At 29.2% G+C, this 26,622-nt stretch overlaps 3 protein-coding genes across 4 annotated transcripts; 2 read left to right on the top strand and 1 right to left on the bottom strand.

The window, feature by feature from the left end:
- Positions 1-9,013: 9,013 nt before the first annotated feature.
- LOC8278966 (probable aspartic protease At2g35615) lies at positions 9,014-10,429 on the top strand. Its single transcript, XM_002526694.1, has one exon. The coding sequence runs from the start codon at positions 9,014-9,016 to the stop codon at positions 10,427-10,429; it is 1,416 nt and encodes a 471-aa protein (XP_002526740.1).
- A 1,497-nt stretch (positions 10,430-11,926) lies between these two features.
- Positions 11,927-15,640, top strand: LOC8278965 (probable aspartic protease At2g35615). The gene is made up of 2 exons (XM_015723894.1): positions 11,927-12,053; positions 14,340-15,640. Exons 1-2 carry the CDS (start codon positions 11,927-11,929, stop codon positions 15,638-15,640), a joined length of 1,428 nt encoding a protein of 475 aa, XP_015579380.1.
- Positions 15,641-17,040: 1,400 nt separating this feature from the next.
- On the bottom strand, positions 17,041-21,709 carry LOC8278962 (carboxyl-terminal-processing peptidase 3, chloroplastic). Of its 2 annotated transcripts, XM_048370156.1 has the most exons (13): positions 21,349-21,709; positions 21,186-21,267; positions 20,981-21,111; positions 20,671-20,757; positions 20,333-20,411; positions 20,057-20,122; positions 19,419-19,507; positions 18,671-18,706; positions 18,340-18,459; positions 18,134-18,220; positions 17,902-18,051; positions 17,600-17,707; positions 17,041-17,474 (listed from the first exon to the last, which is right to left on the bottom strand). In XM_048370156.1, the coding sequence occupies exons 1-13, from the start codon at positions 21,637-21,639 to the stop codon at positions 17,226-17,228; spliced, it is 1,575 nt and encodes a 524-aa protein (XP_048226113.1). In that variant the 5' UTR covers positions 21,640-21,709; the 3' UTR covers positions 17,041-17,225. The 2 variants fall into 2 exon arrangements, with proteins under 2 accessions (XP_048226113.1, XP_048226114.1); XM_048370157.1 differs by lacking the exon at positions 20,057-20,122 and having other exon boundaries at positions 21,349-21,708.
- Positions 21,710-26,622: the final 4,913 nt, after the last annotated feature.

Raw genomic sequence — 26,622 nt, forward strand, 5'->3', positions numbered from 1 at the left:
GCTCACATTCTTTACCGGAATATAAATTATTCTTGCAGTATTTACAGGCATGCCCTGTTGCACACAACGAAAAATACCTAATGAAATTCATTTGTACTGCTTTGCCGTAAAATATAAACTTTATGAATTTGGAAATGTCCATAAAACCTGTCCAGGTTTAAGGGCCTACTGTCTTTCAAATGAAACAAAAGCAAAGAGTAAGGTTGCAATCTGAGTTGGTACGTGGGCGGGGATGCGGAATACCTGTGGACGAGTGGCAATAGCCATGCGCTAGCCAGGCTCATTTTAAGAAGATGCAAGAACCAATCACCTACTACCACGTCAATACATGGAGATACTCCAAATCCATAGATGATTGCATCATCACTTGGTCTACAACTGTGCATGGCTCCCACAACCCTTCATAACAAAGGCAACATAACTCCCTATAAATTCAGTCTCATACTCTTTCCCTACCAATACAAAATCATTGCTCAACCCTTGCACTAATCCTCTTCTCCCTTTCTTCTCCTCCTACAAAATAGCCTTTTGGTAATTAAGCAAAATGGCAAATTTTGGAGCTTCAACTGTTCACATCCTTCTAGCATTATTTTTGTTGTGCACTTTTGCAGTAATGGCACAAGATATCTCTCCTACACCTGCAATGGACACCGGAGCCGGATTCGCCTTGCCGGTTTCTGTCAATTTTATATGTTCTTCTATTATCGTGTCTCTTTTTGCCATTTTCTTGCACTAAATTGTAGAGTTTTCAAATGAGGTATATATTTGGTTCGTTCCTTTGGAGTTTATATATAGAGTGTTTGTAATATTTGGAAAATGGATTTTTTGTTTTTCTCTCTTTTATGGTTGATGGGTTTGATATTATATATACATTGTTGATTTTTGTTTCTTTATATGTTGTTAATTTAGGATTATGATGATTTGTAATATAACTTGTGTGGTTGGCCATTATTATTAATAAAATGAGAGATTTTATATTCTGTCTTAGAAATGAGATTGTTTCTTGTGTGGGTGGAAAGAAAACTTAGCTAAGTTCCACCTTAAATGCGATGGTGTTTTTCTGTTGAAGTATCATGGAATAAGAAGAATTTGATGTTTGGTAAGACAAATCTGTATCAAGGTTTCTTACGATAGAAGCACTAGTTAAGAAGACATTAGCATCGAAAGAAGATCCATTTTTGTTTACTTTGACAGAGTTGAAAGTGAGGTATCAACTTAAAAATCTTGTATCTTTTCTTTCTATTGACTACTCATTGCTAAGTTGTATGATGTGATTATCCTATAGAGTAGATGCATAAAATAGAAAAATAGAATAGAGATTCTATCTATTTTATATAGATAATAACATCTTTTAAGTTTAGTATATTTAAGTCTTTTTTTTTTTATAATTATATATATATAATATGTGGTTTAAATTAAAAATGTAATTTAGAGCTAATGATTATTAAATTACTTAACCATGTGTTGGACTCGTCTTCCTATTTGTGAAATGTTTGACATGGCCACTTCCCCTATTCTGAAGTGTCGGTGCTTTCTGTTATTGATTTTTATGGGTTTTTTCTTTTTTCTCAATAATATTTCGACCGTTTATACGGTGTTTTTCTGGTTGCGATATGTCATGGGTTGAAAAGGAAAAGAATTATAGAAGAAAGATGAGGAATTGTATGAATTAAGGTACCAGGTGCTCCAATTAGTTGTTAAATTAAGGATTCATCTTCAATCACCCTGTTTTTGATACTTAGTGAAGAAGAGTACCGCCCCCGGTAGGAAGTTATAGATACAACTTTTAGGAGCTTTTTAGAGACTTTCTCTTTTTCTAAATTTTCAACTGAAACACAATTGTAGCTTTTCTATCGAAATTCTTGAGGATCGATTCATCCATAATATCCACATGTGAATTTCCTCTAGTCGGAAGTATCCTTTATACAGAAATTAAGCATTTTATTTAGTATTTAATTGGAAAAATTATAAATTCAGTGTTTTAATTTTTTAATTTTTTCTGAGGGTGTTTGGTTCAAAGGTTTGATGCAGCTGATAGCTGTTTCTCACTGAACAGCTATATTAAAGTATTTAATAAAGACTTAAGAATTAGCAGACAATAGTTGATTTAGTCTCAATCAGCTGCTGATTGCATCAGTTCTATTTTAAATTTTTTTTTCTTATCAGCTCATAGTTGATTTGATTTTTTTATTTTTTTAACACTATTGTACTTATTAAAACTTATTAACAATAACTTATTTTAAATTGATCTCATATAATTAAATTTTATATTTTAAAATAAATAGTTATTATTTTAAAATTATTTTTAATAGCCAAATAATTATAATATTTAAAATTATGGTATTTGAAATTAGAAGTTGTGGGTAAATTTAAATATAAATTTCTACTTCTAAAATAATTTTTATAAATATTTTTAATAATAAATACAATTGAGCTAAAAAAAATTAACTATGAATTTTTTAATTATTATAAGTTATTTTTATTAATTTGTATTATTAAATATAATATAATAAAAAAATATATATTTAATAATAAATTATACCTTCAATGGTCATTTAACATATTAACATCGGCCGCTAAAAAAAATTTTACCAAATGGTTTAATTTATCACCATCACCAATTCTATCACCACTAGCTACGTACCACCAATTACGTGCATTTGGTCAATTTGAATCAAACAGGCCTTCTATTTTAGTGTCTAAACTATCTTTTTGTTTAATTAAGTGCCCGAACCTACTAAAAATGTTCAATATAGTGTCTCTAGCTGGTTTTATATGTTAAAATGCTTAATTGACTTATTCTGAATAGTAGATTAACTTAAATATTCTCCTTTAAAATAATATCATATTTCTTTTATTTTTCTTACTTTTATCCATTTTCAGCACTATTTTTTAAAAGTTCTAAAGATTAAAAGAAAAGAATAAAATTATTTTATTTCTTTCATTTATTCAAATAAAATTTAAAAATATTACATTTCATTTATTTTATTTTTTTTATTTTCATGCATTCACCTTAAAAAGAAAAATTAAATATACTCTTTTACTTCAAAACAATAAGAGGAGAAAGAAGAATGTATTAAGTCTTTTAAAAAATATAATTTTTAAAAAACAAAAGATGATGAGTAATTTTTTTTTTTAAATGAATAAAAATTAAAAGAATTTAATCCAACATTTCTTTAGTGATAAAAGAAGATTTGATAGAAAATTATAATAAAAAAATTATAAAAAAAGAAAAAAACTGTAAGTAAAGATATTTAAATTATTTTATGTATAAAATGAGTTAAATTATTACTTTAACTTGGGAAATCTATAAGAAACACATGATATATATAAATTAGCAAATATGGACAATTGATTGAATAAAAAATAATTCAAACATTAAAATAGAATAAATCGAAAAGTTCAACTACTAAATTTATAATTATTTTTATTTAAAATTAATTTAACTAATTTAAAACATATCATATAAATTTTTTGAATAATCAAAATTCAAAACTGCATATTGCATATTTATTACTCGAACTTAAAATGATAATTAAATTAAAATAGATTTTATCATTTTATTTGCATGCTCTTACATAAATTAAGGATTTTGAAAATAATTTTAAGATATTCTTTTTATTTAGTTTTATAGGTGCCTTTTTAATATTTATTTTAAGCATTGGATTATAGATTCTTAAATATTTCTTCCTATTGAGAATTTTAATCAGCATTGAAAAATTAACACGGTTTAACAAAAAAAGGAAAAAGAAAAAAACTAACGGTCCAAATGAGGAAGCTAAATGCGGTGGTGTATCCATCTAATAATTGCTACGGACATAGATTTTGCAAGACACAGAATTGAATTTCAAAGAACCCAAAAGAAAAGGAATAAACCATCTAAAGTGTCAAAATAAGATACGGCGCCGTCCGCTGACTGCGCTTCTTACACCACTTATTTCCCAGCCACGTGTGGGACAGCTGTGCTATACACGCTACCCAAAATTGTTTTAAAAAAGTACGGTTGTTACCGTTAATCGAACGTTGCAGACAAAACCCGTAATTACATTTCAGTCCTCCTCAAAAGAAACTGTCTTTTAAGGCCCTATAAATACCCATTATCTCACAGCTCACAACATAAACATAACACATCCTCTCTTCTTCTGCTAAACCCAACCAAAGAAACATATCAAATCAATCTCTCTCTCTCTCTCTCTATCTTTCATTTAGTTTTCTATTTTTGTTTCTCTGTGTTTTCTTTGGTGAATTTAGCAATGGCCCAAGTTAGCATCTTCAATGTATTTGCTCTGATTGCTGTAATGGCAGCTTTGGTGGTGGCGGTTTCTGCTCAAGAGGCACCTGCACCTGCTCCTGGGATGGATGCTGGAGCTGGGTTTTCTTTGCCAGTTTCTGGTGCTGTAATTGGAGCATCTCTTTTGGTTTCTCTTATGGGTCTTTTGAAGCATTAGATGTTCTGAATTGGAGTAATGTTATGTTATAAATTTTGGAGAGAGGGTGCTTTTTCTTTCTTTCCTTTTTTTTTTTTTTGAGGTTGATTCATTCTTTGTTGCTATTATGGTTGCCGTTTTATTATTATTTATTGATGTATATGTATACGATATTAATGACATTATTAATTGATGGTTTATTTGTTTATATTTTTATCCCCATTTGGTAACTTCATCAATATTTGAATCACTTGTAAATAACTTCACTTATTGATTAAGTTAGCTATGGCAATAAGAACTTTCTTAATATTTCTTCAAATCAAATGCTTAAGAACTCGAAATAACAAGCCAGTTAGGCCCTTGATAAAAAAAAGAAAAAACAAAAAAATCAAGCAAGTTAGACCGGGTCCATGACAGACCATTCCAATATATAATCCAGTTAATGTTTTCTGTTTTTCTTTACTAAATAACTAAACCATTAAAAGTTTGAGAATCGCAGAATACAATCTTTAAAGGGTAAATTACTTAATAATATACGAGTAATTAAATTTAAAGATTATTGAGTCATTCTCTGAGTAGAAACTTCCAGAAAACGGTAATTGAGATTTTGAGTGATAAAATTTGTGGTAGCTTCATGGAGACATCTCCAATTATTTTCTCGGGTACTTTTGAACTCTACTTTAGAGAAAAATCAGATGTCTCTGTTGTTGAAACAAGAATCAAAGGTTTTGTACTTGCATTGCAATTTGCAAAAGAAAACGAACCTTCATCTTTCCCATTTTGAACTTTCTACCTCAATTCTTCATCATCGTCTTCTTAACCCATCCATTTTCATTTTCCAATATATATTTATATAATATAGTAACAATCACAGCTTCTCTCTGATAGTTTAATTATATTCGATCTATATTCTGGTTTAAGCTTTAATAATAATTGTTTTCCTTTGTATATTTTTGAAAAGATATTCATATTATTTTATCAATTTTGCGATTTTATTTTTATTTTTACTATGTTAAAATATAAAAAATACAGTTTTAAATTTTTATTAATTCTAAAATATTTTTAAAAGTTTCTCTATATTTTAAAAACTAAAATTAATAGAAAATAATAACTCCAAAAATATAAAAAGCCATTATGAATATTTTTCCATTAAACAAAGAATGGCTTAGTTAATATTTTTATTTAAAAATTATGAACGAGAACTACTCTTATTAATCTACTCTATCCGGCTATTCATCGTCTAACAAACAGTAAGAAAAGAAAAAGAAAAGAAAAGAAAAACCATTTCCCATTTACTAATCAAAGAGAAAAATTCCACCAAAAAGAAAAATCAAAGAGAAAAAATCAAAGGGCAAAAACATGTGGTTGGACCCATCGGCCCACAGACACAGGTCATGGCACATGGAGTTAGGTGAGGTCTTCCATCACTGCACCAACCGACTCAACAGTGAAATGCCAGCTACAAAAGCTTGCTTATACGGCGCCGTCCAGACCAACCAGTTACCAAACATACAACCCCAACCCCAAGAGACCAATTCACACTGCGCACCAAATATCAAAGGCTTTAGCTGTTCCAGATGTGGCCAACTCACATTCATAAATATTAGCCTCTTACATACATTATTTTTATTAATTTATTAGAACGTGTCAGATAAAAATTTATATATATATATATATATATATACCAACATATGCAACATCTTATTACTATATCTTTCTTACATTCTAAGAAAATTATTAAGACTCTCTCTTTAACTGTCCTAATATTTTCTTCTATAATTCTCCAACATTGTCAGAGTTACTAATTATGGAGCGAGTTGCCCTTTCTAGAGCCGTTATGGTTTTGCTTATTGCTGCTGTCTTTTCTTTTGCAACTACCTCTGCCCAGTTGGCCTCCGCTCCGGCACCGTCCATGGACACTGGAGCTGGATTTTCTTCGCCAGTTTCTACCGCTGTTATTGGATTCTCTCTCGTCTTATCTTTTCTTGCATTCTTGAAGAATCATTAAAATTGCATCTCTTCTTTTTAGGATTGAGGATTGTGATTTGATTATATATATATATATATATATATATATACAATTTGGATTAATTTGATTGTTATAGGATAGAGATTGGATACTGCATTGTTTGTATAATAAACCTTTTCTTTTGATATTGAATTATATACCGTTTTGATTTTATGAAATAAATCATTCGTTACATTTTCCTATTGGAAGATTTTGTTTTTGTCTTCTTTATTTTGATTGTTTTCTTTGTCTAGTGAAAAAGCACTTGCAATATCTATTTGCTGCCACAGTTTTCCTACTTAAAGGTGATGTCATTTCATTTAATTGTTACTATTCCTTTGTTCACTCGTCAAATATTATTATCCGGTTCGGATGATATAAAAAATTGATTGAAAATAAAGGAATAGGGCATTTTAAAAATTTGATGGAGTTTAAAAGTTACGGCGTATTTGATAATAATTTTAAAAAATTTTAAAAAATTGATAAAAATAAAAAGATATTCAATTACAATTTTTAAAAAGTCTTTAAAAATAAGCTAGTATTTAAAAAGTTATTGATTTTTATAGACATTAATTTTTATATATTTTTAATAATTTTTATGTATTATTGTGAATAAATATTCTTAAGATTTTTCTTTCATTTTTCTTCAAGATTTCAATAGATTTCTTTTTAAATTCTCTTTCATTTCCTTTTACTATATTCTTCATCTTTAAAGATATAAAAAGTTAAATGAAATTTTAGAAACTAAAAATCACTTACTAATAATATTTTGTTGTATTTACATATATAAAAGAATTAATTAAATTTTTTTATTTAATTTTAGAATGACCCTCATAAAAATATAAGTTTTAAATAAAGCATTTAATGAATTGTTTTGAGTAAACAACTTTACCATATATAGACTTCTAAGTTTTAAGTATTTATCAAAAAAGTAATAAACAAATATAACGAGTATGATATGAATTTGGTGGTTTAATTGGAGATACATTATAATATGATAATTTTTTAAAAAAATTATTTTAACAAAGAAAAAGTGTTCATGTTGTGATATAAAAATTTTAAAACTGGTAGAATTTATACAACAGTGATTAAATTCATTTTAAATAATTAAATAATAGATAAATTATAGTCTGTGAAAATTAATAAAATTCTATCAATGTTTGTAAAATATTGTTAAGTAAAGTGTGTGAAAGTTATTCATAAAATTATAAACTCTGTAAAAGACATTAAAAATTTAAAAATTCTTTAAAAGTATTTCATTTAGAAAAATTCTATAAAAATCTTAATTAAATACACCATTCTTAGACAGATTTAATCTGTTACGCATTCGTAGACTAAATCAATTGGTTGTATTTATTAACTGTAGCATTTTTAATAATTGAATTTTAATCATGAGTTGTTATTGGTATAAATATATTGACCAATAAAAATACTACAATTAATAAATAAAGTCACATTTATATCATAGAATTAATTTAGTATGCAAGTAACGTGATAGACTGAATTTACCTACCAATTTCTCAAAAAAAAAAAAAAAAAGCTAATAACAACACTACAATAGAATCACCTTTTAGGGACGGTATTTTTAGCAGCGACAGAAAAATCTATCCGTATTCGATACCGAATTTATCCATAGTCGTTCTACTAGGTACTATACATTCGTCCCTAGTTTAGCTACAAATTAGTAACAAAAGATCTGTAGTTAAATTTAGCAATGGACACTTGTTGGATGCTAAATTAGCAAAACTTTTTCAATTATATACCTTTAAAATTATCTTTAATCTGTCGGCATAATTTAATTTATTTTTTAATAATATTTTTTATTTGACTGTAATGTAAATTCTTTTGATTGATTTAATATTTTATATATATATTTCAATAGTATTATCTGTACTTGACATATATGGCAGTAAAACTTCTTACTTTATTTTTTAATATATTAAGTGGCACAAAATCTAATTTATGACATTAATTCTATTATACACTATTTATTAATATAAACCCTATTAACCGAACTTCTTTTTATAGTGTGTGTATAATTTGCATAAGTATTAACTAGACTGATCTCAATCAGAAGTATTCCAGGTTCATATGGAATAAAATCTTCTGTCAGAGACCCGGTTTTAGTGACAGCCAAGGGGTACTTCTCAACTTATAGTATATTAATCATACGGCAGGCAATAATTAACGTTGATTATGTACATGGGTGTATACCCCTAATACTAGCCTCCTTTCTGGCCGGAATCAGTTTCATGAACAATCTGTAATTGCATTTTCTTTTGTACTTAATTCTGTCGTTTGTACAAAAAGAAAATAAAATTATCAGGAGGGATTTGCCAATAAACTTACATTGAATTAATACCATATACAAGAAAAAAAAAACTATAACTGCAAGAAATAATTTGGGTAAATTATAGCACGTAATCTTTTAATGCAATGTATCTATATTTAATTTTATATAATAGCATCATTCCTGATGCATAGAATCCTAAAAGACTCTTTAAATTTTTCCCAAACTAGCCGTGCAGAATATGACTATAAGAGTAACCATTTTTGCTTTCAGGGTTTTTCATAAATTATGGATTCTTTCGGGATTCCTTCTGCCATTTTCAGGTTGTTCCTTTTGATTCTACACATTCCATTTCCACTTTCCTCTTCTTTTTCTTTACCCTTGAAAGAACTTGCAAAAGGCAAAGCATATGGTTTCAAAGCACCTCTGATTCACTGGTCATCCCCTGAATCCCCATTCTATGAACCAAACCTCACTCCTGGAGAGCTTATGCGGGCCTCAGTACGTACCTCGCGTGCCAGGGGCGATCGCATTCGCAAGATCAGGTCAAGTGGCATTTCAAACTCCAGGAAATATCCTGTTTCGCGAATTAGTATCATAGACAAGGTTTATGTAATGAAATTTAACATTGGAAGTCCTCCTGTGGAAACCTACGCAATTCCTGACACGGGTAGTAATATTGTTTGGATACAATGTGGCAGCCCTATTTGCACCAACTGCTACAAGCAAAAGATCCCCTTGTTTAATCCTACCAAGTCATCTACTTATGCAATAAGACTTTGTGGTCATCGTGAGTGCAAACAAGCCCTGTGGGGACTAGGAGAATATTTAGGCTGCAAAAGTTCTGTTCAAGTATGTAGGTACCACATATCGTATGAAGATCATTCCTTTTCAGAAGGAACTATATCTACAGATATCATCACATTCCCTGAACACATCGCAGAATTTGGCAATTACTCATTGAGAATGTTTTTTGGATGTGGGTACAATAACTCAGAAACCCCAGGACAAGATCCTAACTCGTTTACTGCCCCAGGAGTAGTAGGCTTGGGCAATGAAATGGCTTCACTAGTCGGACAGTTAACTTTAGGCCAATTCTCATACTGTATTTCAACACCTGATGTACAAAAACCAAACGGTACTATTGAAATCCGGTTTGGTTTAGCCGCTAGTATTTCAGGGCATTCAACTGCATTAGCAAATAATCTGGAAGGATGGTATATTTTCCAAAACGTAGATGGGATCTACGTGGATGACACGAAAGTAAAGGGATATCCTGAGTGGGTTTTCCAGTTTGCCGAAGGAGGAATTGGAGGACTAATAATGGACTCAGGAACAACGTACACAGAACTTTACTTTTCAGCCTTGGATGCTCTGATCGGGGAATTGAAAGAGCAGATTGAATTAGCCCCTGACACACAAGACCACAGCAATTCTAATTATAGCTTATGCTATAATGCAGCAAATTTCCTTCTAACTTACGTGCCTGCTATTGAGCTCAAGTTCACTGACAACAAAGAGGCATACTTTCCATTCACTTTAAGAAATGCTTGGATAGATAATGGCAATGATCAGTATTGCTTGGCCATGTTTGGTACCAGTGGCATATCTATTATTGGGATATATCAACATAGGGACATTAAAATTGGGTATGATTTAAAATATAATCTTGTTTCTTTCACTGAAATGTTTGGATGTTTTTAATCTTGATCGTTCGTATATTCAGAACGGTTGCTGCTATAATGAGAATGTAGTTAATATATTTCCTAAGATATTCAGTCTAATTTCTTAGTGTGATTTTTATTACTGTAATAAATTCTTTTATTTATTATATATTATTCCACATTTATGATTATAATAATATATTTTTATCTATTTGTAGTATCTATCTATCAATCTATATACGGAACTTAAGCTTTTATCTTTTCTTATGTGAATTTCTAACTCAAATGTATTCGTTCATTGATTTAAATACTGTTGTTAATATTATCCTTGCAATTTAGGATTTCCTTTTATAGATATTTAGAGTTTATTTTGGTTTTGTAAATTTCCTAAAAAGGGTTCGTATTTCGATTTCTATCCAATTATAACTATTCTTACATAAGTATCTAAGGCTAAATATGATAATGTGTATATTGGTGACAAACTTTTATGCAATTAATTCCTAAAAACAGTTGGTGATGATGATTTAAAAACTTAGATGATATATATAAATGGATTATATTAAAAAATTATAATTTTTTAAAATAATAATTCTCCAAATTAAGATGAAAAAAGAAAACTTTAAGCATAGAGGTTTCAATCTAACACGTATCTAAAACTATGTTAGGTGTTTGTGATTATGAATGTATTTTTTTTTATAGAAATCAAAGTTCTCCTTTTTTCCTAATCATCTTGAGGTTTTATTTTATGGTTTTTTTTTTTTTTTATAAAAAAAATATAGTGTGGTATTGAAATAATTAGTTATAATTATAAATGTCTGCAACCCATCGACTTATAGACAGGCACCAAATCAGTTTAATTGATTTGATGCTTCTTAAACATTAAATTAATTGAAACTTATAACAATAAAAACTATATGAAAGATTATGGAGATCCAGTGAAAAATAAGAACAAATAAAAGGGAACCCTTAAAAATAATAATCTCATATTAGAAAAAAGAAAAAAGAGAGAGAGCACATGGAGCCAATTTGAATATGTAATTATGTTTCTCCACCTTCTTCAATCATTAATTCAATTAACATGTTTGTTAGACAACCTCTGGTTTAATAATCATATATGTATAACACTTAATTAATTTGATAAAAAATAATTATTTTATAAGTAAATTTTTAAAATTTTCATATCATGTCATGACCTGTTTTGGCACTTCCTTTTCTGGAGACATCCCAATCCCAAGAAAACATTAACGTTAGAGAGCCAACTACCGCGAGTGCAACGTGTCAATATCCCATGAGCCGCCGTCCACAATGATGGGACCAGTCAGATTACCTCTGTCATAGCTCGATTTCTTGCACTAGCTTGCCACCTCTCTCTCTCTCTCTCTCTCTCTCTCTTTATGTATATATATACTTTATGCACATTCCATCTTCTTGCACATTATTATACTCCCTCACTGCTCTTTCTTGCCTGCAGTTGGTACCTCTCTGTATTTCTTCAGTCTCTCCGATAAAAGGGTAATACACATTTTCGTCACTAGCAATGGCAGAATGGAGCAACCTCAATACCCTTATGTTTGTTGCCTGCATTGCAGCTTTCTTCTTGGCAGCTACTGATGTGTCTGCACAGATGGCCCCGGCGCCGGCTCCTTCAATGGACACTGGAGCAGGTTTCTCTCTTCCGATGTCTGCTACCGTTGTCGCATCTTCACTAGTTCTATGTTTTCTTGCTCTCTTCAGGCATTAACACTATATATGTTTTGGAACAAGATGAGGTGTTCTTGATTTCTTGCTAATGGTTTGAGGATCATCTTGTATTCTACTCATTCTTTTGATGTTGATTATTTATGGTGATTGTTGAAATAAAAGGATAACAAATTCTTTATGGTAACCACTGCTCTTGATATTCTTTTTACTGGGCTCAACTTAATTGAGTCATTTTGAAAATGTTGAGGGTGTAATTGCATCTTGAGCAAAAGTAGGAGCTTATTCTCAACAAGAAGAGTTTTTACGAGTCCACGTGTTGCTAAATATATTCATTTCATAAAATTTACACTGAATTTTTTATTTAAAAAATATTTTATCTATATATATATATATATAATTTTAATTAATAATTAAATTAAATTCATATAGTTATAATTTAACGAAAAGTATAATTAATATTATATTAATTATATTTATACAAAATAATTTAAAATATATTATTTATTCAGAATACCGAATTATTATTTAATTGAGAAAGTAATTTATTAACTAATTTATTAACTTATTAGAAATAAAATCACTTTTTAATTAGAAAAGATAACATATTCACTAACGTACTAATTATATTATAATATTCACTTATATGTATAGCAATAATATCAAATTATTATATAATGTTATCTAAATTATTGAAAATACATATTTATATTTAGAATATTTATTTATTATTATTATTTGATAGAATTTATAATTAAATTATAATAAAAATAAAATTTTTATTCTAATTTGATAAAAAGAACTAATTTTTAATAAATTTGATATTCGATGAGACGTTTGAGGGCCAAATTATAATTTTATCTATCAATTTGATCCTCTGACTTTCTTGATTTTAGGTGGATTGAGGTAATAGTTAATTTTGTAAGAACATAAAAGAAATTTAAAATAAGGAAAAGTGGTCTAGCGCTTTTGTACTTAAGGGACTGGTTTTTTTCGTGACAAAGAAGTACCATGTGATTTAGTCTCCTTACATTTTTACTACTTTATAAACTAATATCTTTAGATTTTCTATTATTAAATATTAGTATAATATTCATTTTTAATAACTAAATCATTTATTAAGTGATTAAACATATAACTAACTACACTGTATTCATGTTAAATAAAATTAATATATATATATTTTTAATTTTATTAAGAATAAAAAGAAATAATTTTTAAAATAAAATTATAATATTTTTAAAAGCATCATGATAGCTGATTTGGTGGTAAATCACCTATAAAATAATTTTATTATTGAAAATGAATATTATACTAATATTAAATCATAGAAATCTAAAGATATTAATTTGTAAGGTAGTAAAAATGTAAGTAAACTAAATTACAGAATATTTTTTTATCACGAAAAAAACTACAGTCTTTTAAGTGCAAAAATACCTAATCACAAGATATGTTTATGTATTTTTTCCTTTAATATAATAAAACCTACACTGGGGTGCAACTTATATATTAGCATAAAAATCAGGGTGTAAATAGTAATTACAAAAATAAATTATTTCGAGTTAAGCATGTAAAGATTTGGGTAAAATATTTATAAATTTAAACAACGGCCAAATTGGACCCGAATGATAAATTACTCGGCAAATTAGGATCTATTCCAAACTTATATATACAGATTCACTCTAATTAAATACTTTTTGTCTGTTTATTTAATGTTGTTTACTTTCTTATGCGAGAGTATTGAGAAAAGGAGAATTCCTCATTATGATTTAACTTTATTAATCGAAGACTAATAAATTATATAGGAAAAGAGGGTGGTATATATCTGCCTTCTAAAACGATACAGGAAATCTAATGGTACTAATTAAGCAACCCCATATATGTTTTGTGGATTAATAGTCGTAATATTTCTCAAACAATTAGTGTCATGATTTGTTACTATATTTGTATCCACTGTGTTGATGGACAACAATAAGATAAAACAAGAATTAAAAAGAGATTTGCAGTTAGTGATTTCCTATATAATATTTACAATCATAATTTCCTATATAATATCATTAATGACTGATGATTATTCCTATAAAATTCCTATTATGACATGCAGAGTATGACTATAAGTAGCCACTATTCCTTTCAGGATTCTACTCGCTTCTCAGTTTATATACTCTTTAACAGAATCATGGGTTCCTTCAGGTTGTTCTTTTTTATGATATGTATTCAAACTCTCCTTTGTTTCTCTTCCTCTTTACCAGACCACGTACTTCTAAAAGACAATAGACTTGGTTTCAAAGTACCTCTACTTCACTGGTTATCCACTGAATCCCCATTCTACGAACCCAACCTAACTCTTGCAGAGCTTACGCAGGCCTCCATACGTACTTCTGGTGCCAGGGGCGACTCCATACGCAGTATTATGTCAGGGAACATCACAAGCTCCATGAAATATCCTATTTCACGAATGAGTTATACAGACAAGGCTTATGTAATGAAATTTAGCATCGGAAGTCCTGCTGTGGACACATATGCAATTCCTGACTCTGGTAGTTCTCTTGTTTGGTTACAATGCGGCACCCCTTATTGCAGAAACTGCTACAGGCAAAAGATTCCCCTGTTTAATCCAAGCAAGTCAGTAACTTATATGAAAAGACTCTGTAATACTGCTGAGTGCAGAGTTGCTCTAGGCGATGAGTATTGGAGATGCAAAAAGCCTAATCAAATATGTAAATACCATGAAGATTACCTTGATGATTCCTATACAGAGGGAGTTATTTCTACAGACATTTTCACATTTCCTGAACACATTTCAGGATTTGGTAATTACACATTGAGAATTATATTCGGATGTGGGTATAATAATTCAGATCCTCAACACTTTTATCCTCCAGGACTGGTAGGCTTGACAAATAATAAGGCTTCTTTAGTCGGACAGATGGACGTCGATCAATTCTCATACTGTGTGTCAATAGATACTGAACAAAATCTGAAAGGTAGCATGGAAATCCGGTTCGGTTTAGCAGCTAGTATTTCTGGGCATTCAACTCAATTAGTACCAAACAGTGACGGATGGTATATCTTCAAAAACGTAGATGGGATCTATGTGAATGAATTTGAAGTAGAGGGATATCCTGCCTGGGTATTCAAGTACACTGAAGGAGGCCAGGGAGGGCTGACGATGGATACAGGAACAACATATACAGAACTTCACAATTCAGTTATGGATCCTCTAATCAAGTTACTAGAAGAGCACATTACAATAGTTCCTGAAAAAGACTACAGCAATTCTGGTTTTGAGTTGTGTTATTTTTCAGATGATTTTCTTGGTGCTACTTTGCCTGATATTGAGCTCAGGTTTACAGATAACAAAGACACTTACTTTTCGTTCAATACCAGAAATGCTTGGACCCCAAATGGTCGCAGCCAGATGTGTTTGGCTATGTTTAGAACCAATGGCATGTCTATTATTGGGATGCATCAGCTGAGGGATATTAAAATTGGGTATGATTTGCATCACAATATTGTTTCTTTCACTGATGCATTTGGATGTAAAATTTGATACTCGTCATCTATTTTATGATGATATGTTAGAAGGGCTGCTGCTCTAATTAATTAATAAGACTCAATTTTATTGATATTTCCTATAATCTGAAGACATCAATTCTCTAATGTTTTAATAATATTTTGGTAATACTATGATATGTTTCTACTTATTTGTGGGTTTCTTTTTTCTTTCAACTCAGTGAAATTTAAACCTAAATTTAATTTTAGTAGTATCTTTATTATACTAATTATATCCCATTATTGGTAGATGATTTAATAAGATGTTCCTAAACATAATAAGAATATTTTTTTTCTATACTATGATATACCATACCAGTAATTAAAAGAACCAAGAAAAGAAAAAAAGAAACTTGGTGACTTGTAGAATGCCAATTCAACACCTAACCATGACTTTTTCAGAAGCACCAAATAAGTCCTAATTACCTGGTTTCATAACAAGCTTCTCATCTAATTCCTTACTTATCTCAAATGAAAAGAAAATGGAAAAAGAAAAAAAAAACCCACATGGAGCAAATGTGAATATGTGATTATGTGCCCCGAGCCGCACATCTTTTTCAATGATTGATTCAATTAAAATATTTGCTGACCAACCTCTAATTGATAATAATCATATATGAATAAGTAAAATTGATAATAATTAGTTATTTAATATACATATTTATTGATATTATGAGTAAATTTGTAAATCATATAATGACTAAATATCATCACCTGTTCTGGCACTTCTCTGGAAATATCCCAACAAACATTAACATTGGAAAGCCAACTACCATGTTTCAACGTGTCAGGATTCTATGGGGCGCCGTCCACAACAGTGGGACCTGGTCAGTCATCATACCGTCCAAGCTACGCGCAGTGGACCAGTCAGCTTACCTGTCCCAGCTCAGTTTCTTGCCTTAGCCACCTCTCTCTATATATACACTACGCACATTCCATCTTCTTCATATATCCCCTTTCCTTCTGCTCTTTCTTGCCTCCAATACCTCTCTCTCTATATTTTCTACAATTCTATCCAAAACAAAGATATACATTTCTCTCTTCCTTATCTTTCACTAACAATGGCACAGTTTAGCAGCTTCAAGACCCTTATGGTTGCCTGCATTGCAGCTTTCCTCCTGGCAGCTAGTGATGTGTCTGCTCAGATGGCCCCCGCGCCAGGTCCTTCCATGGATACCGGGGCAGGATTTTCTCTTCCGGTATCTGCTACTGTTGTTGCATCTTCCCTTGTTCTATCTTTTGCTGCCCTCTTGAGGCATTAACTCTATATATATTCTGGAACAAGACGAGCTGTTACTGTTTTGGATCATTTCCTGATCTTTGAGAGTGGTTTGAGGACTGTATTCTATTATATTTTATTCATTCTTTCTTGTTAATTATTTACAGAGACTATTGAAATAAAGGATAATAAAGTCGCTATGGATTTTCATTTATTTTATTTTATTGTGGTTTGTTCTTCTAACATACAATATACAATAACTATACATGTACAAAGAGGCTTCAATTTCTTCACACAAATCTGTACATTCAATGAGAATTATTGAATGAAGCTTAAACAACTGCAGATTGCAGAGTCCTACCTTCTAAGATGCAGTTCCTTTGGATTCTTGAATGTCCAACTCATGTTCTGCAATCATGATGCAAGAATCTGCTTCAAGAGTTGAGGCTGAGCTCTTGTTCTTCAACAATGAATCTCTGGGTGAACTGAGCATGTCTGCTGTGCACTGCACGTCAGGCATTATGCCCACCTGATCTATGTCATGAAGTGCAGGTGATAAATACTTTGCAACCGTAACAAATAGAGCAGATCCATCATGCAACTCTGTCACGCTCTGCCGGAACAAAACACAAATACCATATGTCAGGACTCTCTTAGGATGGGATAGAAGAATGAAGTATATGGCTTTCTTTCTTTTGTTTTTATTTTTATTTTAGAAAAGGTTATTCAAGATTATACTTGGATTTTTCCTTTGCCAAATGTTTTGTGCCCCACAAGGATAGCTCGGCCATTGTCGTGCAGAGCTCCAGCTAATATCTCGCTTGCACTTGCGCTTCCTTCATTGATCTGTTTCAAGTAATAAAAGTTGTAAGCCATCATATAACATAGAATATCTGAAATTTGAGAGATTTGCTTTAAAGGTGCTTATGTAATCAAATATCCAGAGAACAACTTAAGTTAGAATATCAGTAGCAATTCGGCACATACTGAGAATTATTTATGCAACTTGCTAGAAAGGGAAGTTTTCAATGGATTCTTACAAGCACAACAAGTGGATCATGTGTTATGGCATGCCCATTAACCATGTTGATGGGGAGCATATTCCCTTCCCTATCAATGGTGTTCACAAGAGTCTCATCTCCATCCAGCCATATCTGGGCAACATCTAGTCCTGCTTTTACCAGACCCCCCTGCAGGATGAATTGAAGGAAACATAAGGGCTGTACTAGTCTAAATGGGAAGGTCAGATGTTCAACCTCTCAAGTTCCTTACTGGGTTGTTCCGCAGATCCAGAATGTATGATTGTACACCCTCGGTTTCCAATTCATGTATTGCGTTTGCCATATCTGCAGCAGCACTCTGTCAAAATGAGATAAAAAGAACTTTGAAGTTAGGAACAGAATATATCAAGCAATTTCCAAAGAGTGCGCTAAACATTGTAACTGGGAATTCTTGCTCGGTCCAAGTTGTTTAGTTACCTGAGAGAAGGTTGACAGCTTCACATAACCAGTCTTGATTTGACGGCCATCTGGTGTTCTATGCGGGATGATGGTGCTAGATATTGGGGACAGCTTAATGTACTCACGAGGCAGGTTGACCTTCATGCCAAAAGCACATAATTCTTATTAGTTCTCAAGAAAAAAAAAAGTTAAAAATTTATAGGGGCATACCAACAAACAGATCATATGTGTATAATTCAGCACTACACCATGTTATGTTAGAGAATTAGCAAGTTTTCTAGATAAGCCAGAAAGACGGCAAAAGCATAAAAACTAATCAACACTGCAAAAACAATGAAAGATTTAATACCTCTCTGATATTAGAATCGCTTGCTGAATCTTTCACCTGGGGAAAAGAATATGAAATCACTTGTCTTAATCAAATTTGCAATGTGAAAAAACATCACATTTTAGCTTGAAACAATTAAAAAAAGAAGAGAAATAAAGAAGAAAAGAATAACAATTAGGATCATTTGGCGGTGGAAAATTGTAAGACCAAATGTTTCACAGATGATAGCATTCATCAACTTGAATTATCTCTTTGTAAGATTTTTCTGTAACTAATAAAAAGCACAAAGGAATCTATTATTTATAAAATAACTGAGAAAATGGTTTCTTGACTAGTAGAGTGCTATTCTGAACGTTTTGTTAGTTGAGATGTAACTGAGAAAATGGTTTCTTGACTAGTAGAGTGCTATTCTGAACTTTTTGTTAGTTGAGATGAAGTCTTGACATTAAATTCCACAGAGCTATGCTGCTTAATCCTGTCAGCCATAAGATTATCCAAGAACTAGCTCTATGCATTTTTTATCAGCAGTATACAGCAGGTCCTTTATTTTGAATTCAGAAAGATATTAACAATTGACAAATTTCATATGTATTACGTGACATTATGGTTCATTTTGACAATGTTATAGAAAAAAAAAACTTCAGTAACAAAAGTGAGATTCCAACATGCAATATCTGCCCAAAGATATGTCAGAACAAGTCCATATAAATCCTATCCACGGCAACAAGTAGACATAGCAAAGAATATTTTAGTGAGAGTTGATGATTACACTGTGAACTTTAACTGTAACAGATGTGCCAGCACGCCCTCTAAGCTTCCGTGCTGCAGCTTCACTATCAATGCCATCAAGTCTCTCCCCTGGTAATGCATGAACAGACTTTCAGATTTAAAGAGTTTAATGTGAACTGAAATCCCAAAATGTGAAGACCGATGGTAGCCCTGGCCCCTGGGAACACTTCAGCTCTAGAAACAGACTCCTTTGTTTGTCTGTTAAAGAATATAATATATGGCTTGTCAAATTTCATGAAGGACATATGTGGAAGCAAGGATTGTCCAGAAATTGGCGAGGTGCTGAAGCTCAAACTTATGAAGTTTTTTACTTTGTAATGGTATAATCTAAAGATATTGATCATAACTAGGTCAGTCAGGATGCCTAGCACGCATTTGTCACAGATTACTACAAGCAGGGATAACTATCTGACAGCCAATAGCAGCGTCATTTTGGCATTTCATTGACCGAAAATTTTGATTATCATGAAAAAGATTCTACAGTATCGTCGTGACAAAGCTGATAGCATGATGTTCGTGGTCAATATTTTACCTAGTTAGATTGTATCAAGCAGTAAACTGAACCATATTTTCAGTATCATGAAGAGAAGAGGTTAAGTGTACTTGATTGAAAAATACCATTAATCTCAACCAGTTCATCTCCTTCATGTATGCCAGCACGAGCAGCTGGGCTACCATAACTATCTGACAGCCAATAGCAGCGTCATTTTGGCATTTCATTGACCGAAAATTTTGATTATCATGAAAAAGATTCTACAGTATCGTCGTGACAAAGCTGATAGCATGATGTTCGTGGTCAATATTTTACCTAGTTAGATTGTATCAAGCAGTAAACTGAACCATATTTTCAGTATCATGAAGAGAAGAGGTTAAGTGTACTTGATTGAAAAATACCATTAATCTCAACCAGTTCATCTCCTTCATGTATGCCAGCACGAGCAGCTGGGCTACCATCTATACAGGACAAAACAACCTGCAATAATGATCTTTTGGTAAGGGAATATATCATGAAAATCAGCAATAGAGTTTTAGCCAAGACAGAAATAAGAATAAATTATATTACATATGGTCACTACAATTTTCCCGACAAAGATTGTCCGAGTTTACTTCACGAATCTTTATATGGGAAACCACTGGCACAATGATTGAACAATATTGTGTGGTACCACGAAAATTTACCAGACTGAAACATTCAAAACAAAAATGAATAAAATAGATGGGATATCACTGACCAAGTGGCCCGTCTTTGGTTCAACATTTATGAAGATTCCAACTCCTTGCAAATTTCCATCACTTCCAATTCTAAAACTCTGGTACTCCTGGTAATTTAGCAGCCAAAAGTGATATCATTTCAGCATAAATCTTTTGAGTAAAAGGATGCTGTTTATTTCAATGCAAATGCAAAGTGGTCAGTATTAAGAATTAAATTGAATTAAATCTGCCACTAAATGAATTACTAATAGTAACTAGCCACAGTATTTTGCAGTTACCAACTTAGATCAAAATGAGATGAATTGAAAGAAAAATTCATTATAATAATACCTTTGGACTGATAATTCTAGTAAAGGGGTCCCCCAGAGTGGACAGCATTCCACTTATTTTTGTGTATGCTGCATCAGCTGAATTCAGTGGAAACATCTCCACCATTGTCTGCTGCAACTTCAGATCCCAATCTGCATGCAAAAATAAAATAATTTGTTATTCTTATATAGGCCTGATCATGACCCGTCTCGATATATACATATACCTTGATGATTGAATGTTGGGTCGATAAAACTCTCTCTAATCAAACCCCAAGCCTCCACAAGTGTTCTTTGAACTGTATTCACCTAACAATCAAACCTTATTCAACTCACTTTATGATTAATATAATAAAAAATAAAATCATCTGATTACGAAATCATAATCACCTCGCGAGCGCGGGAAACAGGAAAAGCTACCGTTAGTGACTCCGCGAAAGCCGGAGAGCCATAACAGATAGAAGACAGAGTAGCAGCTGCAGCAGCAAACCCAATGAAACCCTTTTTGACAGATTTGATAAAATCTCGAGGCGTTGATTGTGATTTGGAAGACTCCGTTCTAACCGTGTGATGATTAGCACAGGGCCATAATTTCCTGCTCACAACAAGATTTGGCTTATAAATAATATGACGTGAAGAGAAGAATACAGGAAACAATGGTTTTGGACACAGAGACTCCATTGCTGTGCTGGTTGGTACTGCTGAAAGAAAATTAAAGAAACAAGAAGGATTATTATCGAAAACTTAAAAAAAGAAAAAGGGCAGAAATTGTAAAAATGATTGACCGTTATTTTTTGCTGTTGTGAGGAGGGTCCCATAAGAATCTGAAGTGAACTTGTGGCAATGGAATCAGTTGCGTTGCGTTGCGTGTTTGAGAATCTAAAACAGCCTCAACTATTTGTACACGTGTTTAACTTTTTTTGTATACTTGGGAAAAGTATTTAAAAAATGAAATTGCAGGTGGTTTAGTGAAATACAATATTTCAATATGATACCTGAAAATTCTAATGATGTAACTTTGACTCCAGCTCGATTAAATTTTACTCTTTTTTTTTAATTTCATAATTTACTCAATAAGTTAGTTTATAACTTTAAGAAAAAAAAAGATGATAATTTTATATGCTTAAAATTAGAATTAAAAATACTTGATTGACTCGATTGATGAAGTCGGATTACAAAAATAATTAATATGATAAATAATTATATATTTGGTATGAATGAATTTTTCTATAAAATCTTATACATCTTTTTAAAAAATTCAGATTTTATGGATTTGATTCAAATGAGAATTTATTTAGAATTATATCTATATAAATTTTACAGAATTTATTATTAATAAATAAATAAATAAATTCATCATGTCTATATTAATAAATTAATATATTTTATCAATAATTCTATTTTAGCTTTATTTTTTTAATTCTTTTTATTTTCTCATCTCTTCCAAAAGCCACACAGCTCTTGCATTCACTTGTTTCTTAATTGTCTTTTTCATCAACACAAGGTTTTCTTTCCTTAATCTTACTTATTATTATTGTTATTATTATGGATTTATATGTTGATTTAAAGTAAAAAATTCTGAATTTTAAATAAAAATATTATAATATGAACAAAATTTTTTATTATAAAAATTTATTTAATAAAATAAGATTGTAACCCACTCTTTGTCTTTTAAATATAAAATAAAGAGTGAGTTTGACTCTCTATATTTTAGAGAGTCAAATTTTATTTTTTATTTTTATTTTAATTAATACCCTATAAATTTTTATACATTTTATTAATTAATATCTACTATTTTTAGCTTTGTTTCTCTAAAAATAACTTTTTTCTCTTAAAGAAAAAGAAAGAATAATTAAAAATTAATAATTATTGCGTAAAATAAAAAGAAAGATAAAATAAAAAGAAACCGTTTGAATCAATAAAGTTTGCTATTTTTATATTTAAATATAAATAAATATATTTTTTATTAAACAAAAATGCTCTTTCAAATAAAATAAAAAAATTCTAAAAACCCCACTCACAGACGGTAACTCAATTAATTTGTCTAGGAATTTAGTAATATGGAAAACAAAAGTAAAATTATAATTTAAAAGTAAGGAATTAAATTTTACTAGTCGTTTATCTATGCGTTGTACGACTGTTATTATTATTTTGATTATAAAATTAAATTTATAGATATAATTCAATCAATTATTTAATATTTAATATTGATTTATAATAATTTTAAAAATAATAGCAAACTAACTATTTTTGAATGTCTTTAATTTTTTTAAAATTTTATTTATATTATTACATTAATAAAATATTTATTTATTAATATTATCCATAAATTATTTTTAAAATATTTATTTATTAACTCCAATATTATATAAATTAATACTATCAATATAATTAATATTAATATTTTCTAAAAAATTAAAAATTAATTTAATAGTGATTATAATATTTAAAAATATAATTTTTATAATTAGAATCATTATCTAATTAGAAAAATAATTTGTTAGTTAATATTATATTAATATATAATTAATATGCTATCTTTAAAATAATTATTAATTATCGAATTAGAAAACTAATGATTATCTAATTAGAAAATTAATTTATTAGTAATATATTATTTCTTAGGATTAGAATGAATGTTTAATTAGGAATGTAACTTATTAATTAATAAATTAATAGAAAAAATCACAAAAGTATACATAAGCTTGATTCTATATGTTAAAATACTACACATATCAAAATAAAAATTCTACGTGTCAAAAATTAAGCACACGTGTCAAAAATAATTTAGGTCAGAGAAATTAATATATATATATATATATATGATGGGCCATGAGTTCGTTATTTTTTCTTTGGATTTCTTTCGTAAATGCTACAAAAATATAAAATAATTATAAGAATACTCACAAATATTGTTGACAATAAAAATTCAAAAATGGGAATTTATTTACAAAAATACATAGATTTAGTTTTTCAAAGAAAAAGGTATGAGTTGAATATATTTAAATATATATATATATATATATATATATATATATATATATATATATATATATATATATATACTTTTGATAAATAATGAATAAAAATATATTAATTTTTATAAAAAATTGTTATATTTTTATTTTATGATGCTAGTGATGAATAAATAAATAACTAATCTAAAAAGTATTTAGCTGGGTTAAGAATTTAAAGATGTGTTGAGAATGTCATATTTGAAAGATGAGATAAATTGCTATAAAGTGAAAAAAAGTATATGTTGTGTATACATTAAAGAAAAAAAAATATATCTTATATATTTTTGGTATAAATTAAATAAAATATATATTGATTTTAATAATATTTATGTTTAAATATTAATAATATAAAATACCAATTTTTTAATATTAAAATTTAAATAAATAAATATAATATAATCAATATTTACAGTATCTGTAAGGATCTTAAAAAAATAAAAAGAATTTGAAATGTTTATAAAATAAAAAAAAATAACATCAAGAGATATATGTTTAATAAAAAATAGTGTATATTAAGTATAAATTAGTTATCTCAACTTTTTTCAAATGTTACAGAATGCAAATCTCATAAAAATTGAATAGCAAAAGGGATACATTTTTCAAATAATATTATATTTTAAGTATATAATTTTTTTTAAATAAAATAAAATTTAACTCAAAAAAATATTCAATAGTAAAACATATATTTTTACTAAGATATGATATACGTTAAATATTAGTAACTAATTTTCATAAAGCAGAAAATCAATTTTGACTTATATATAGTTTTTTTTTCTTTGATTTTTTCTCTCTTATCGTAATTTCCTTTACTGTTTTTCTCTCTTCTTTAGTCACCTTAGCCTCCTAAACTCTGACCATAGTCTTTTCAAGGTTGCGAACTCCCTTACATATTTTATTTCGCTTGAAACGGCCTAGGTCTAATGCAACGATGCAAATTTAAAGTTTATTTCTCTTTTGCTGACATCGTCCGTTCAGAATGAATTCTCCACCTCTAAAAACCTTCAGATGAGTCACAATAGCACTTGACATCGCTATTTAATTGGAGACTAATGGAAAAGACGAAAAATGTGAAGGACAAATATTTCTAAACTAGTTGTGGATAATTTCTTTTAAAAAAAGAAGATATTATTATACTTATTTAAAAATAAAAAGATAAATGGTGAAATTCCTCTAGTTTTTTTCTTTAAAAAAATCTAATGCAAAGTTAGATTGCTTTTCCCAAAAGAAAGGGCTTTCCAATGAATAGGCCCATAGTTCAAAATATGAAAATTATCATTTTTTGGATTGGGCTACCCAACCATATTTTATCACACACTTAAAAGAGATTGTAAAAAATAATAAGAAAATTACATTACATACTTTTTTTTTTTTTAAAACATCATTTATATTGTAGTGTTATTTTGCTTTCATTTTTACTTTATTTATATTTTTTTTGACTTTTTTTATTTCATTTATATGATACTTTCTCTTATGATATTGCATCTCTTTTGACACTCCTGTAATCATCTTCTCTTTCTCTTATTCTTATTCCTTTTTTTATTACAAATGTAACAATACCAAAGGAGAATATCAAAGCTCTTTTTTTTCACCATCATCTGGTGTGTTGCACAAAACTTCAACAAGTATAAAAAATAAAAGAAATATTTAAATCAATATTAAGAAGAAAGACAATTTAACAACTTCAAAGCTCATATTGAAGCTACATAATTATAGAGCAACAATCATTGGTGATGAAGATGTATGGGTATTTAGTTGGCAAAAGCTCTTATAATTTTTATGAGTTGTATCTTTTTTGACATTAAGTTTTATTATTTAACTTGGTTTGATTTGAAGAAACAATTAAGAAATAGTTTGGTCTTCAAAATTATTTAATCTTGATTTGTTTGAATGGTTTTACTGATATTTGATTCAAATTTTATATTGTGGTATTGTAGAATAAAATGTGAATACAAATATTGAAAAGCTAAATAGTTTTTTGAATGTCTTAAATTGAATAAAACGGTAACTTATAAATTCAAATTCTCTTGCCTTCCAACTGTTTGTTAATATGCTTGAACCATAAAATAGTTTGTTATTAACTTTTTATTTTTTATTTTTTTACAGAAATGTACATGAATTTTAAGTATGATTTTTTTAAATTTTTTAGTTTTTGATATGTTGTTTGTGCACATTAAATTTTCTTTTTCTTTTTTTTATTTTTTGGGACACTGTAAGTGTTAAATTAGTTTAGAATGTATTTTACTATCCATGTTACCTATGTATGAACAAACAATAAAATGACTATTTGAGTTGGTCAATAAATTGAATTAAATGAGATTGTGATTTGCACTTATGATGTTTGATAATATGCTTATTTTAAAAATTGACAAAACTTTTTGAATAGTGGCCAAACTTACAGGTACATAGATACCAAAGATACAAGTTGAAACCAAAGATTAATTTGGAATACTATTTATATACTATATGTATATCAAATATATATGAAATATATACTAAAATCTATAAAATGTACACCATTTACTTTAACTTTTCCTTTTTTTTCTAAAGATATAAACATAGTGAATTTATTATATATAAGGAACATATATTAAAATAAATTAAATATATTCCATTATTTTGAATAAACACTGATATTATATCTTTGCTA

Source organism: Ricinus communis, chromosome 10, assembly GCF_019578655.1.
Source record: "Ricinus communis isolate WT05 ecotype wild-type chromosome 10, ASM1957865v1, whole genome shotgun sequence".
Lineage (NCBI taxonomy): Eukaryota > Viridiplantae > Streptophyta > Magnoliopsida > Malpighiales > Euphorbiaceae > Ricinus > Ricinus communis.

Excerpts from the sequence above, each read along its gene's own strand:
- LOC8278966 (XM_002526694.1), top strand. The coding sequence starts at position 9,014 with ATGGATTCTTTCGGGATTCCTTCTGCCATTTTCAGGTTGTTCCTTTTG.
- LOC8278965 (XM_015723894.1), top strand. The coding sequence starts at position 11,927 with ATGGCAGAATGGAGCAACCTCAATACCCTTATGTTTGTTGCCTGCATT. Across the intron at positions 12,054-14,339 it reads TTCAATGGACACTGGAGCAG|ACCACGTACTTCTAAAAGAC; the intron begins GTTTCTCTCTTC and ends CCTCTTTACCAG.
- LOC8278962 (XM_048370156.1), bottom strand. The coding sequence starts at position 21,639 with ATGGAGTCTCTGTGTCCAAAACCATTGTTTCCTGTATTCTTCTCTTCA. Across the intron at positions 18,707-19,418 it reads TTACAGTTAAAGTTCACAGT|GTGAAAGATTCAGCAAGCGA; the intron begins GTAATCATCAAC and ends TCTTTTCCCCAG. Across the intron at positions 18,052-18,133 it reads TGGATCTGCGGAACAACCCA|GGGGGTCTGGTAAAAGCAGG; the intron begins GTAAGGAACTTG and ends TTCATCCTGCAG.